Source organism: Lactuca sativa, chromosome 8 (genome assembly GCF_002870075.4).
Source record: "Lactuca sativa cultivar Salinas chromosome 8, Lsat_Salinas_v11, whole genome shotgun sequence".
Taxonomy (NCBI): Eukaryota; Viridiplantae; Streptophyta; class Magnoliopsida; order Asterales; family Asteraceae; genus Lactuca; species Lactuca sativa.
The window spans coordinates 175,356,501-175,372,102 of NC_056630.2; the positions used below are offsets into that span (position 1 = coordinate 175,356,501).

Below are 15,602 nucleotides of genomic sequence, written 5' to 3' on the forward strand. Positions count from 1 at the left end.
TGACTTGTCAACTCGCCGAGTCCCTATCTCTTTGTCCGACCCTAAACCCATCTCTACTCGTCGAGTTAAGCATTGACTCGACGAGTTCTCCTTCTAAACTAAAGGCCAATAGTCCTTCATCCTACTCGCCGAGTTGTATGAACAACTCGCCGAGTTCGTCTTCATTCGAAGAACACTCTAAGCTGCGACTCGCCGAGTTGCATGAACAACTCGCCGAGTTGTTCTTGAGGCAAGAAGATTGTCTTGAACGCGCCGAGTCATGGCACTGACTCGCCGAGTTGCTTCACGAGTGAGTCTAGCTTCCGACTCGCTGAGTCCTATCCCACGACTCACCACTCCACCCCGCAAGCACAAAAAGGGGGAAACTCGGGGACCCGCGACTCGACTCGCCGAGTCAGATGAACGACTTGCCGAGCCGGCCACATGCAAATACTATACACGCGATTCTGCTTGAATCCAGCTTATGTTATTCATAGATCTGGGTTCCTAGGGCATGAATAACACGTAAAGTTTCCAACTTTACGTGTAAATATTCACCAATGAAGGTTTTAGGGCTCAAAATGCACCAAAAGAGTATATCTAGGGCTTTCATGCAATATGGCTCCATAAAGGCAGTAGATCTAAGCTCCTGGAGCTCGATCCCACCTAGATCTAGAGGCTAACAACTTATTACAAACCATAAGGCACAAAACAAGCTTGGGGAAAACTCAAGAAGGACTTCCATGGAGCTCAAAAGGGACTAAAAGCATGAAAACAGAGGGAAATCGAGTTATACCTCAAGGAAAACACTGAGATAGCTCAAAGATGCCTGGTCTTCTCCTCTTCTTCTTGATCCACTCTCCTTCCCTCTCCAAAACTTCAAGAAAACACACTAAAATGCTTCAAACTCACAATGAACAAGGCTTGAACGAAGTTTAGAGCTCTGAGGGTGAAGGGGGGCGAGCTTGGGGGCGGATAAGAGGGTTTAAATAGGGTGCAAGCCCTTGAAATTTAGGGTTTCATCAGACAGCGGAGACTTGCCGAGTCCAGAATATGGACTCGCCGAGTCGCCAACTTAAACGTGTTCCGGGTCCCGTCTCTACTCGGCGAGTCGGACCTACAACTCGCCGAGTCCAAGGCTAAAAATGAAAAATACTCAAATAAATTTTACGTACCAGGAACCAGGTGCTACAATTCTAGTGAGTTTGTTGGAGTTTAAAATCAAGACTTGGAGGATGCTAATGGAGACGAGATAGGAAGTTCTTCACACACACACACACACACACACACACAGAGAGAGAGAGAGAGAGAGAGAGAGAAAGAAAGAAAGAAAGAAAGGTGTGGTTGGGGGATAATTATTATTTTTTATATTTTTAACTTAAAATAGTATTTGAAAAATTATAAAAAATACAAAAAAAGTAAAATGGCATAACCGTCTTTTCAAGTTTTTTTGAATCAAAATCACATGAATTTCTCAAATTTGGACATTTCATGCAAGTTGAAAACTTTTTAGATATTATCTAAAGTTTTTTAAATACCACAGGAATCAATCTTGCAGTTTTTTCTACTCAAACTTATATTTTAATTTCCTTTTTTACTTAATCTACTACCCTTCTTTCCTTATTAGTTATTAGTCTATTGACTTTTACACTTTCATAGATAGATTTATTTTTCTTTTTGTGAAACAAGTTACAAATAAATAAATTTATGTTTTTGCATTTCGGGTGGCATAAGAAAACTACATTTTATGTATGTTGGAACAAGAGTAATGCATAAGTAAATAAAAATATAACAAATACAGTTGGTAGACAGATAATAAGAAAGCAACATAATCGATCGATAATAAAATTTGAACGCAATTGTGTTTATGTTTTCTGTTTCATGGAACAAGCAACATTTATAGATAACACAATTTAATAGCAACCTAATAATTAGAGTAGATGTCTTGAGTTTTAAGGGTTTGAAGATAACAATGAATTAATTATTTGACCACCTAATAATTAGAGTGTAATAATTATTTTCAAACATTGAAATTTTATTAGTGTAATTTAAAAATATTATAGTCCAATATCCATATAGAATCAAAAGATTTCTAGTCTAACGGTATCCGGTGTTGTCATCCCTTCTTGAAGTTGAGGGTCCAAGTCCCGTCGTGGACATAAGTACATTTAAATGGTAGTTTAGAAATATGTTATATTTGTCGTTTAAAAAAAATCCATATGGAAAATGTCATCCAAATTTCCAAATTTTTTGATTTTTTTCTAATAGAAATAGAAATAGATAATATTTTGGATGCATTTACCTTCTGGAGCTTCTAGGGCACAACACAACTTCAGATCTATAGCCTTGTTCTCCTTTTCCAACTTCTTGAGTTTTAAGGGTTTGAAGATAACGAGTTAATTATTTGACCACCTAATAATTAGAGTGTAATAATTATTTTCAAACATTGAAATTCTATTAGCTGTAATTTAAAATATTATAGTCCAATATCCATATAGAATCAAAAGATTTCTAGTCCAACGGTATCCGGTGTTGTCATCCCTTCTTGAAGTTAAGGGTTCAAGTCTCATCGTGGACGTAGGTACATTTAAATGGGTAGTTTAGGAGTATGTTATATTTGTCGTTTAAAAAAATCCATATAGAAAATGTCATCCAAATTTCCAAATTTTTTGATTTCTTTCTAATAGAAATAGAAATAGATAATATTTTGGATGCATTTACCTTTTGGAGCTTCTAGGGCACAACACAACTTCAGATCTATAGCCTTGTTCTCCTTCTCCAACTTCTTGGTGCAATGACTTCACCTTCAAAGGTTCAAAATGCACACTAACTCACACCCACACACAAAACTAGGGTTTGGAACGCTTTATGGGATATGGAGGCTGAGGATAGTCATAAGAAGTGAGCTATAAGGGTGTTTATATAGTCCCCAATCCTAAATATTATGGTTTTCACTTGACGTAAGTACGCCCAGCGTATTAGGGCGTGCCTAGTATGCTCAGCGTACCCTTATGTACGCTCATCGTACTCATTCCTGACTCAAAGTTGCAACTTTAGCCCTTATACTTCTCATGGACCAACTCAACCAATTCCAGGGACTACAAATGGCAACTAATAGAAAGAGGAGGGATTCGAAATATACCTACAAAGTTCGGGATGTTACAAATACCGATACACTGCACATAACACTACTAATAACATCATGTACTGGGTCCACAACTTTACCGACTGGATTACCAATGGGCCTACAGTATGAGTCTAGATTGCCTTCCAGACCCACAGCTCACATCTGGATTGCCACCGAGCCCACAGTACAAGTCTCCCTTAGCTCATATCTGGAATGCTCTCGGGTTTGTTGGTTACCGCATGGAGCAGTATCACCTCAACCCATCCTACATAATATGTCGACATATAACACAACTAATGCGCATACAGATAATTACATAATAACACATGTAGTCCTACATATCTACCTAACTGGCATAGCAACTAGCATGAAACACTAACTCATACTCAACATACTACCAACTGCTAGGATATCATATCCAATGGGTCGACCTTGGTGCCTTAGACCCCTTAAAGTGAGGTAACTCACCTCGCAACTGTCGACTCGAAAGATAAGCTTAAACTCTCAGATCATCGCCACAAACTCCACCACCTATATTCACCACACAACCATGTTCATAAATTCCCAAAATGCCCCGGAAGTCCCATAGTTAACCCTTGGTCAAAGTCAAAGTCAACTATCAAGGTCAACAGTCCATGTTGACCTCAACTCGTCGAGTACAACTAGTCACTCGCCGAGTTCCTTGCATGACTCGTCAACTCGCCGAGTCATTTGAGTGACTCGTTGAGTTCCGAATGTTTGTGGCCGTAAACTCCTTGGCCAATCCGTTGAGTTTCCCTACAACTCACCGAGTTCATGTGTGTCCAAAGGTTGGGAAAACCCTAGGTGACTTGCCGATTCACTCTATTGACTCGCCGAGCCCACGAAAATCTTCATCGGACTCGCCGACTTGACCAAGCAACTCGCCGAGTCCCTTTAGTCCTTCATCCATTCAGATGCTTTTTAATCCATGATAAGGTTCCATATTGCAGATCCAATTCCCCAAGGCATGTTTATCACGTAAAGTTGCAAACTTTACATGCATGCAAGGCTCTAAAGGCTTCAAATGACAAATCCAAGCTTACGGAGGTTTGCACCTAAGGAGAGTCTCATCTTTGCAAAAGTTGGAAGCTTTATGGACTTAGAGGCCCGAGAGAGTCAAATCTAAAGTTGCAACTTCAGATCTTAGCTCATACACAAGAAAAGCTTCCTAATATGCTAGAAAAGCCCTAAAATTCACCCAAAACAGATCTAGAATGAAATGAGGTCAAGATAACGACTTGATACCTTCCAAAGGATGCCAATTGAGGTAGAGTCCAGATTCCACACGTTCCTTGCTTCTAGACACTTGCTCTCCAAGCTCTTCTCTCCAAAAATCCTCTTCCAAAGCTTAAAAATACACAAATGGAGCACACTCACACGAATTAGGGTTTATGGATTATCAAGGGGCTGTAAGGGGAGGCTGAGGAGGCCAATGATCCTTTAAATAGGGTGCAAAACCCCAGAAATTAGGGTTTCATCCTCCAGCTCCTACTCGTCGAGTCCCTTCTTGGACTCGGCAAATAGGTCACTTAAATACGCAGGCTAACCCGCTGCTACTTGACGAGTCACGGCAACCAACTCGTCGAGTAGACCTTGAAATCATGAAAATCTTATAACCAAAAATCAATACCTGAGAATTGGGGCGTTACATCACCCATATGAATATTACAATTATTATGTGGTGCATTCGGTGGAATATATGCATTCAGTCAAACATTATACATTATTTCTAATCCATCAGATCGTTTTGATATTTTGTCACACCAAAGTGGAAAAACTATAGACGTTGGGTGTGATTCTTGTAAATCAACTTTCACATAATGGTCATTGTGAACGTAGGAGATTACAATAGATCCATGATTTGAGATGTCTTGTGGACCACGCGAAAGTGGGAAAACAGGTTAACGAACCATGCTTGTCTAAATGTAACATCCCAAAAATACTGATAAAAATTTTCATTTTAAAACCATTAATTCCATACAACTATTTGTTTCAAAACTAGTCAGAGTAAATTGTATTTTCCAAACATCAGAGTAAAACAAATATAATCAACATGATGATATGTACGATCACTCCTTCTCCTTCCTGCAATCACCATTGATACATGAAAACATATATAAACAACTAGGTAAACACGAAGCTTAGTGAGTTTTCCCCAAAATATCCCCCACAACAACACATATACAATGCATGCACACACATTGATAAATCTTATTTCTAGGTTCATAATAACGATTATAAACATAAATATAAGTTACACTTGAAATAAAATAAGTGTAGCTTAACTTACAGAAATTTTAGCGAAAATCGGGAGATTGCATTGGTAGAACTCTGACCCGAGAGCTTCTACTAATCAATCCTAGATACCCAGAGCTTCGCTCAACTAAAATAATCTGAATTCCTAAAGAAATACCTCAAAATCCGGGCTTAGAAGTTGAGAAAGGTATGGAGACGAATGAGGTCATGAAAGAGTATTTATAGGAAAAAATTTGAGAAGGTGTACCGCTCTCCTCCTGACACGTTGCATGATTTCACTCGTTCGACGTGGAATCCTTCTAGAAACGCGCGTCGCGCCTTTGTGCGCATGGCGCAAAACGTGGATTTTGTAAATTTTGTAAGTTTTTCATACGAGCTCCGTTTTTTACGTTCTTTATATCCACGCATAGCTATCGATGAGATATATAATTTTCATTTAGACTCCATCGGCTAATTCTTACTTTATTTTTAAAGTTATATTTTTAACAAACTTAGACTGTTAAAGTCCGTATAAAAATCATAACTCTTTCATACGACATATGTTCTCAACTGTCTTTATATCGATGAAATCCTATTAACAAGATCTTCAACTCTTGTTTAGATTGTTTTGTCTAACAATCAATCGGTTTTAATATCGATTTCTGTGCTAACACAACTGCGCAGAAACTTCGAAAAATCATAACTCCCTCATATGAAGTCATATTTGGATGTTATCTATATGCATGCTCTTGGTTTTACATTTACTACGACATTTGTTTAGATTGCTTAGGCTAATAACCAACCTATCTAAAATTTACTTTTCACGACGTCCATAGACGTGTTGGTATGATCGTGAAACTTCAAAGAAACATAACTTGTTCATATGAGTTCGGATTTAAGCGCTCCTTATATCACCAAGATAGTCATTATGACTACTACATCTTTAGCTAAGATTATCTATTATATCTTAAATGTCTAGCCTAACATCTAATTCCTAATTCCAAAACAGCACAAACAACAGAAACAAGATCCACGAGGCAAGCAAGTACATCTTCAACTGACCCACTTCAACCTCATGCCTGTTGATTGCTCTAGCCCTAGTATGATAGCAGTTGATCTTTGACACATAAGGGGATCGACCCACCCCAAAATCCCACATCTAGATCCCTATAGGGATACAAAAAATGTAGAAGAGTTATTGCATAATTAGCAAAATAACATAACCTAATATGAGTTTGCTTAGCATTTTAGGGCATGCATAGAAACTACGACTAGAGTTTTGTGAGGTCCAAGAGGTTCACACAACAACATCATTCTCACAGAAGCAGAGCACCATTTTTGAAGCTTCTAACAATAGAAGTAGATGAGAGACGAAGAAGGAGAAGATCTTTTGTTGTTGTTTCTCTGTAAATCAAAATGAAGAATATGAAGAAAATTACGTTTGAGTATGTATATAAAAGAGAAATCTGATATTATTTAAAATAAAGAAACAAAAAGACCAAAATGCCCTCACATGGAGGACACATGATGACCCTAACGGCTCCAAACAACGGATTAAAACAGAATGAACTAAAAACCCAAAAAAAATAAACCTCAATTTTGGACCTTCTATTGAAAAGTTTTAAACCCCATCCAAAATTTGTTGTAATGTATAAATTCAATAAGCAAATATTGCTTCAATTTTTGTATTTAAAAAAACCTTTTTTATTTGTTTATTATTTTGTCTGGAAAATTTATTCGAAAACAGTGTTTGTGACTTGCACTGTAAATCTCAAGTCGTGGGAATCTCATTCCTCCGTCGTTCACGGTTTCTCCGACCACCGTTTGGTACCAGTGCCTTCCATAGCCTGAATCATTTCATTTTCAAATAATGAATTGATTTTTTGTACTTTCTCTCTCAATCGAATGAAGGGATCAGAAAATCAACAAGATCGTATCTACTCATCGAAGGAAGAGTCGGAAGAAGAAATTCTCTTTCATCTAGACGATTCTTCTTTGACCTCCAAATCCTTCTCCAATTACAGAAGTGCGATGACCACTATGTCCGATGACTCTTACCACCCCCTCGCCGTTCCAGCCGACACCGATCCTTTACTCTCACCAGCAGCTCCAGCTCCAGCTACAGCTCCACCTCCTCCACCGCCCGAAAACCCTAATTCCGACAATTATTCGCACATTGACCCTTTGACATATGCGGATGTGAACTTCATGCCTCCAAATACAGACGGTGAAGAACCGCGATCTACCGAAAACCCTAGAGGAGAATCTGAAGGCTTGGTACCGGTGTCTACGCCACCACCGCAACCGTATTTGAAAATAACAGTGTCGAATCCACAGAAAGAAGTAGAATCATCCAATTCAATCTATCCGGGGAGTAATACTTATGTCACTTATCTAATTACGACGAAAACGAACATACCAGAGTTTGGTGGACCGCAGTTTACTGTCCGGCGGCGGTTCAAGGACGTGGTGACATTGTCAGATCGACTAATGGAGGCATACCGAGGATTTTTTATACCTCCAAGGCCAGATAAGAGTGTGGTTGAGAGTCAAGTAATGCAAAAGCACGAGTTTGTTGAACAAAGAAGATTTGCATTGGAGAAATACTTGCAGAGATTGGCTGAGCATCCTGTGATTAGGCAAAGTGATGAGTTGAGAGTGTTCTTACAGGTTCAGGGGAAGCTTCCCTTGCTCCCGACTGCTCCTGTAACCTCAAGAATGCTTGATGGAGCAACAAAATTGTCAAAACAGTTGCTTGGGGATAATTCAGGTGGTGGCAGTGTTAGGATTCAGCCTCAGGATGTTGTGCAGCCTGCAAAAAGTAGGTGGGATTTTCTAAGAATTGTGAAGGAGATGAACCAATCTGTGAACAACGATTGGGGAGGATCAAAGCCACCTGTAAACGAAGATGATACTGAGTTTCTCCAAAATAAAGAGAGACTCCTAAATCTTGAGAAGCAACTTTCGAATGCTTCCAAGCAGGTATGTCTGATAATACCAATAGCCCTTTCTTCATTTCAGTTTCTTTCTATGTTTGAATGCAATATATAGCTCCAATTTGAAGCTTGGTTTAATGGATACCATTGATATCAACCTGTGAAATTCAGGCGGAATCTTTTGTAAAAGCTCAACAAGATATGGCAGAGACAATGGGGGATTTTGGTCTTTCATTTATTAAACTGACAAAATATGAAAACCAGCAAGCAGTTCTTGATACTCAGAGAAAAAGAGCCACTGACATGAAGAATCTTGCTACTTCTGCCATTAAAGCTAGCCGACTATGGAGGGAATTGAATTCACAAACTGTTAAGCATTTGGTAAACTACTATTCCATTTCCAACTCATCTTTTCTTCAACTTTTTGCATTGTAACTAAAATCTTGATCTGAATATCTTTATTCAGGATACAGTGCATGATCAGATGGGATTAATCCTAGGAGTCCACACTGCATTCTCAGATCGTTCTAGCGCATTATTAACTGTTCAAACTCTTACAACAGAACTCGATTCTTTATACTCACAAGCAGAAAAAATAGAAACATCTTCCAAAACTTTTGGCAATGATAGGTCAAAGGCACTCAAATTGGGAGAGTTAAGGGAAGCAATCAGAGTCACAGAGGATGCAAAAAGCTGTGCTACTAGAGAGTATGAGCGGATTAAGGTATTTCTTTTATATTTTTATATATTTTTATTTTCTTTATTTAAACCTGCAAATGACCATAATCCAATTTATTGATGCAGGAAAATAACAGGACAGAAATTGAAAGACTGGATAAAGAAAGGAAGGTTGATTTCAAAAACATGTTGAAGGGATTTGTTCTTAATCAGGTTGAATATATAACTCTTTTCTTTTTTCCTTTGATTTTAGTTTTGCTGAATGAAGTTATACACATTTAAATATTTACCTGATAATAGAAATATCATTTTTAATTTTATTTGGGTGTTGTTGAAAATATCAGGTAGCATATTCAGAGAAAATCGGGAAGGAGTGGGGAAAAGCTGCAGAGGAGAGCAGTGGATATGCTAAACATGGTGGTTGAGGTTCAGACAAAGGGCAAAATGGTCATTTTACATGGACATAACGATGGATGATGAAAGACGTGACTAAAGGTGGTTTTGGAAACATGGGACAAATGAAACATATGTATGACATTCATATAGATAGTAATTACAAAAATTATAAATTGATTTTATTTTGTAATAATCTCTCCTTTGGGATGCATGTTTTTAAAAGTAACCCTAGGGATAGAGTTGACAAACAAATAAATGTGTAACTTTTAATACGCGATCATCTTTAATAACTTTTGTGCATTTTTCTAGTTTTTATGTTATTAATTTATCAAGTGTGCTTATAAAAACTCTTTGGTTTTTGAATTACTTTCGATTTTTTGATCGATAAAAACTATACACTTTGCATCTATTGCAATTGAACTTGTATTGATTGTATTTCTAGTGCAATGTACAATATACTATGCATTTTGTTCTTGATAAATTTAGACAAAAAAAGACTTTAGATTTTATCATGCTATTCAAATGATAGACGTACATCTTAATTGATTCATCTTAAGTCATATCACGTATGTAACGCTCTGATTCTACCTTTTAAAAGAAAATGGTCTTTAGTGTCCAAAAGTCTAAATTATAAAGTCATTAGAAAATTAACCTCATCTATTATTTCAGTAATCCAAAGCATAACCAAAATAAATTGGCCTTCCAACTCAAACACGAGCCCCAAAATTCATCCATTCAGCTCGAAAATCGGGCATATCATACAAAGCCACACATAGCCCCACAACTTGTTGAGTTGTTCCTTCACTCCATGATTTTTATGATGGTTGAATACAATTCAATTTTTTATACATAGTATTTTACTTTTATTGCATATGGAAAAAGATCTTTATAAAAAGAGATAATTTATATCTAAAGCTACATATCTATATTTATCTTTACATCTCCATATTTATATATTAGTTGTGAGATCCATGTAATACATATGTTAATTAGAAAAAAATAAAAAATAAATATAAAAGTCAAAATATTTGAAAACTTTGAATTTATAAGAAAATAAGAAAAATAATGAATTTTTATAATTGAAATGTTTTTTTATCTTTTAAATTTAAACAAATAATTTAAATAAATAAACAAAAGAAACTACTTAGCTTTAATTTGAAAATATTTTGAAATTAAAATTTAAGTTTATTAATGAAATTCATAGTCATTTATTATTACTACATTTATTTTAATTAGTACATTAAAATATTATGTTGAATTTAATAAAATAGAAAAATTCATAAAATGACATGTAGAAAAAAATTATTTCAAAATAACTAAAAAATGACATTTAGAAAATTAAATGGAAGTGCCACATATAACAAAAAACCTCATTTATTAGAGTAAAATCTCTTTTATAAAAGACCATAAAATTTTCATATGGTTCAAAATAAATATTGATTTGAAATTCTCTCTTTAGCCATTATACATTCTACGTATAAATCAAAAGGACTTTTTTAATTAATGATATTTAAGTTATTAGTTGAAACATGACGTTTATTTTAACATTTTGTTCAGGCTATTTTTATTATGAATTTTTTTATTGACACTATAAAGTATAATTTCTATTTATTCTATAAATAAGAGTATTTCATTTAACCTTACATATTTTTTATTTTTAAAAATTCCAGTGAGAATATCTTTTGATTATTTTATTTATTATCTATAAAAATAAAAATAAAAATTTATTAATATGCTAAAAGTTCAATCTAACAAAATATTTTAAAATTGTTATTTTCACGACAATTTTTTGTAAAACGACAATTTTACTTTTTCCTCTATTTTAACAAACTTTACAATCTATCCCACTCATCTAAAACCCTTTCAAATATTCAAACACTGAAACAAGGAAACGAGTATTCGCTTCCCGCCATGATCATTGCTACCTTTCGTCTCCGTTTTGCTTCACCCCATCGCCGCCTGATCCACTGACGTTGTCAATTGCTCCACCTCCATCGGCGGCTCGCTCCACTATTACTAGTTTGTGATTTTATATTACGTTTCTTTGATATATGATTTTATATTCAATTATGATATTGTGATTTTTATATTCAATTCTTGTCTACACCACTCTCGTCGCTGTTATTATAATTATATGTTCAATTCTATTTTGTGATTTGCGATTGAAGAAGATCAAACCAACAATTTGTTGTTTGCGATTGAAAAAAATCAATTGTTTTCACCACCGTCGTTGCTTCTATGATTATGCATCATGCTCATATATTTATAATAGCAAATACCTTATACCTTATTCATCCAAAAACAACAATGAAAGCTATATCTTTACTTTTTCTATTAATTTCATCAAATACCCGACTATTTGTCTTGATGCCTTACTTTCTGTAACACTAAAATTCAATGTTAATGAATAGTTTTATCTATTAACTTTTCATACTAATGTTTACGTTGTTAGTTAATTTCATTGAGCTACCTTTTCTAATTTGTCACTAATTATTTTTTTATAGATTTCTGAATTTGTTTGTGATTATGTAAGATGAGTTCAATGGAATCAACTAGTTCGGTGCCACCGAGTGAAAAAATTATTTAACAACTTCGAAATTTTACTCGTGTGATCAGGGCCGGTCCCGAGAATTCAAATGTTCAGGACGAGCCAGAAAAAAAGGCCCTTAGGCCTTAAAGTGTAACGAATTAAAATTACATAAACTAATATTTTATTTTAAAACGACGACAAACTGTATAGCAATAAACATAGCAAAATCATAGTATTTTAATGAATAATTACATATCGTAACAGTTAACTGACAATCCGTGAAGCTCTCCTAGCGTTCTTGATAGCAAATTGGTTGAACAACTCTTCGTAGTCTATACTCTCTAAGATTTCGTTCTCGATAGATATCATCGCCAAACCACTAAGTCTTTCTTGGGATATTATGGAGTGTAAGTAAGACTTCAATAACTTCAACTTAGAAAAACGCATTTCTGCATATGTCACCGTTATTGGAATACTTAACAATATTCTATATGCAATGCTTGCATTTGGGAAATAATCAAGTTCTTTCAAAAACTTCAAAACATCTATAGGGTTGCTAAATTCATTGGTTTCCAATGTCTCAAATAATTTCAACTCCGTATAAAGTTCCTCAGCATCAATATCCGATCTTTCTTCAAACTCGAGTGCTTTTTCAAGACGATGACAAGACAACTTAAGATCTTTATCTTCTGTCCCTTCAAATTATGCGGAAATAAAAAACCAAATACTTTGTCATACTCTTTGAATTGTTCAAATCTTATCTCAAGAGAAGAAATAGCCTGATCAACAATGTATAAGAAATAATTAACTTTGAAATTCTCTTCAGGTGTAAATGAAACTTCTTCTCTACTTGAACTTTCATCAAACCTTTTTTTTCCTTTCAATCAGACGCTTTTGTGGAAATATTGGATCAATACCCATTTCAATAGCAATGTCCTTAGCTTTATCAATCGTTTTTAAAAAAACCAGTTTCTCTATAATCCTTGGAGTACCCAATCAATTTGTTTATTTCTATTATAGCATCATCAAGATGCATATCCTTTGACTGTAACTTTTTACTCACAATATTCACATGGTTTAGCACTTCATGCCAAATAACAGTTGATACCAAAAATTCAAAGTCACCAAGTTCTTTTTCTGCTAGTGAAGTTGCTTCACTTGCAATTGCAGCATCATCATCTTTTTCTCCAACTTGAAGTAAAGCTTCTCGTACGTCAACAAGTTGCATTTTAATAGCCTTTACACTCTCAACTCGGCTTTCCCACCGAGTTTGACACAATGACTTAAGACTCCAAGCTTTTACATTATCTTTTAGGATTTCCCACCTCTTAGTAGAATTTGCAAAGATGGTATAAATGCGTTGGATGAATCCAAAAAAGTTCTTTCCTTTAACACACTTGTTAGCCATATCACATAATGTTAGATTAAGAGAATGGCAACCACAAGGAGTGTAAAATGCTCTAGGATTTATATCTAAAAATCTCTTTTGCACTCCTTGGTGTATTCCTTTCATGTTTGCTCCATTATCATAGCCTTGACCACGCATATCATCAATTTCAAGACCAAAAGACTTTAACTCCTCAAGTGTAATATCAAATAGTCCTTTTCCAGAGGTATCATCAACATTCAAAAAACCTAAAAATGACTCCTCGACAATAACAAAATTATATGATAACTTTAAATACCTAACTATTATAGTCATCTGTTCTTGGTGACTTGAATCGGAAGTACAATCAAGTATGATTGAGTAGTACTTTGTTTCCTTTATCGTCTTGATAAGTTCTTTTTTAATTTATTGAGCTATCAAAAGTATTAGTTCGTTTTGGATTGTGTGCCCAAGATAATGCACATGAAGCTCTTCATTTGTGATCCGTCGCACATGCTCTTTGATAACTGGGTCAAACTCTTCTAACATTTCAATGACACCCAAAAAATTTCCATTACCTGTTAAATATATTTAACAAATAAGAAGTGGAATCAATATTAATAATTAACAAAAAGGTATTTGTTGGAATCGGAAAAAAATATACAACCTATAGTTACCTTTTTTATACAACTTTTCATTTGATCCAATGAATGCTAAATTATGCTTAGCAAGAAACTTCACTACTGCAATGATTCGCAAAAGGACTTGTTTCCAGTAATCTCTTTCTTTCTTGAATTGCTCGTATTGCACTTTATCAATTGTTTCATTCAAGTTCAATCTTTTACGCATATCAAACCACTTATTCCTATTGGTGAGATGATCCAAGGAAATTTCGTATTCTTTAACTTTACTAGTAACATGGTGCCAATCCGAATAACCTTCGTCACCTAATTTACCTTTAGAAATCCCTTTTCTAAACACTTTACAAAAAAAACAAAATACCTTATCGAGCTCTTTCGAATATACTAGCCATTCTCTATCACACTTCTCCAAATTTGATAAAGTTCTTGTATATAAAGCTGCAGAAAATCGTCTACCAGATTTATCGTAGGGACCATACATAATACTAGTATCACTTTTAGGACCTTTCTCAACCAAAAGTTCAAGCTCTTCATAATTAAGTTTTTCCCACCTTCTTGGATCACATATATCAACAAGCTCTTTAATAGGCTCTTGCTCTTCTACCTCTTCTACTTCTACTTCTACATTTTCTTGGTGTTCAACATGCTCTTCAACAGGCTCCTCAACAACCTAGGCTCCTCAACAACCTCTTCAACAGGCTCTTCAATAGGCTCTCCAACAGATTGTCTATGAATAAACTTATCTAGAGCACCGACGTCAGCCTTTCTCTTTTTCTTCTTCTAGTTTTCTCTTTTTACGTTTTTGACTACCGGATGGTTGTTTAGACTTCATCACTACAAGTTCATTACTTTCAACTTTCAATATTCAACTAAATACAAAAAACATAATCTGATAATTTGATTAAATACAAAAAACATAATCTGATAATTTGATTTTAGCATCTGATAAATTTCAATCAAATAACAATATGAGATTTTAGATAATAACATAATAATCACAATTTCAACATTCAATCATATAATCAAATTTTTGATTTCAACTTAATTTCAAAATTCAATCAATAATCACATGAAAGACATTCAATCTTAATTGAATTAGTGAATTTTGATTATGATTCAAGTTCAATTATTCTCTAATGATTCAAGTTTAATTGCTCATCAATCATCATTCAATTATAAAATAGTACTATTAATCTGAATAAGTGAATAATCAATTAAACAATTACCTGATGAAGTTATGAACAATCAATCTTCAATGTTTTTCCTTCTTTTCTGCCGCAATGAATTGATAGTCACATGCGATAAGAACTAAGCCGCTAATAATAATCAATTAATCAATAATAATTGCTAATTGATGAATAGTCGCTTAAACCTTTGCTGCCGACCTACTGTCTATGTTTGTGGATTAAGAAAATATTTGGGCACAGGCCCTGCCCTGGTTGCCCCTCCTTACCACCAGCTATGCGTGTGATGATTTATTGAAGAGTGTTCGAGAATTTTTTTTTTGTTCTAAAGGAGATATATACCTAATATGGTTTAGCAAAAGATGGTAATATTTATCTTTATTATTGTTTATTAACGTTTAGTATTTACTAACATTTATTAATTATTTGATATTTTAGTTGGTATGACTCCTTGCACCAGTCACTATATGACAACTATGGTTCTTCCATGTGCTTACAAGATAAAATAT

The 15,602-nt window shown here is 34.8% G+C and overlaps 3 protein-coding genes across 3 annotated transcripts; 1 reads left to right on the forward strand and 2 right to left on the reverse strand.

Annotated features, from left to right (window-relative positions):
- Nucleotides 1-7,078: 7,078 nt before the first annotated feature.
- Nucleotides 7,079-9,680, forward strand: LOC111920621 (sorting nexin 2B). Its single transcript, XM_023916197.3, has 5 exons — nt 7,079-8,344; nt 8,470-8,679; nt 8,765-9,022; nt 9,103-9,189; nt 9,321-9,680. Exons 1-5 carry the CDS (start codon nt 7,268-7,270, stop codon nt 9,399-9,401), a joined length of 1,713 nt encoding a protein of 570 aa, XP_023771965.1. The 5' UTR covers nt 7,079-7,267; the 3' UTR covers nt 9,402-9,680.
- Nucleotides 9,681-12,166: 2,486 nt separating this feature from the next.
- LOC111920627 (uncharacterized) lies at nt 12,167-13,604 on the reverse strand. The gene is made up of 2 exons (XM_023916202.1): nt 12,869-13,604; nt 12,167-12,597 (listed from the first exon to the last, which is right to left on the reverse strand). Exons 1-2 carry the CDS (start codon nt 13,602-13,604, stop codon nt 12,167-12,169), a joined length of 1,167 nt encoding a protein of 388 aa, XP_023771970.1.
- Nucleotides 13,605-13,694: 90 nt separating this feature from the next.
- Nucleotides 13,695-14,390, reverse strand: LOC111920626 (uncharacterized). The gene is made up of 2 exons (XM_023916201.1): nt 13,946-14,390; nt 13,695-13,846 (listed from the first exon to the last, which is right to left on the reverse strand). The coding sequence occupies exons 1-2, from the start codon at nt 14,388-14,390 to the stop codon at nt 13,695-13,697; spliced, it is 597 nt and encodes a 198-aa protein (XP_023771969.1).
- Between the last annotated feature and the right edge of the window lie 1,212 nt (nt 14,391-15,602).

Bases quoted from the DNA above. Each gene is read 5' to 3' on its own strand.
- LOC111920627 (XM_023916202.1), bottom strand. From the start codon at position 13,604: ATGACTATAATAGTTAGGTATTTAAAGTTATCATATAATTTTGTTATT. The intron at 12,598-12,868 runs GTTTTTTTAAAA...CATAATTTGAAG, and splicing joins CAAGGATTATAGAGAAACTG to GGACAGAAGATAAAGATCTT.
- LOC111920626 (XM_023916201.1), bottom strand. From the start codon at position 14,390: ATGTATGGTCCCTACGATAAATCTGGTAGACGATTTTCTGCAGCTTTA. The intron at 13,847-13,945 runs GTAACTATAGGT...TATATTTAACAG, and splicing joins TGAAAAGTTGTATAAAAAAG to GTAATGGAAATTTTTTGGGT.
- LOC111920621 (XM_023916197.3), top strand. From the start codon at position 7,268: ATGAAGGGATCAGAAAATCAACAAGATCGTATCTACTCATCGAAGGAA. The intron at 8,345-8,469 runs GTATGTCTGATA...TGTGAAATTCAG, and splicing joins TTTCGAATGCTTCCAAGCAG to GCGGAATCTTTTGTAAAAGC. The intron at 9,190-9,320 runs GTTGAATATATA...TGAAAATATCAG, and splicing joins AGGGATTTGTTCTTAATCAG to GTAGCATATTCAGAGAAAAT.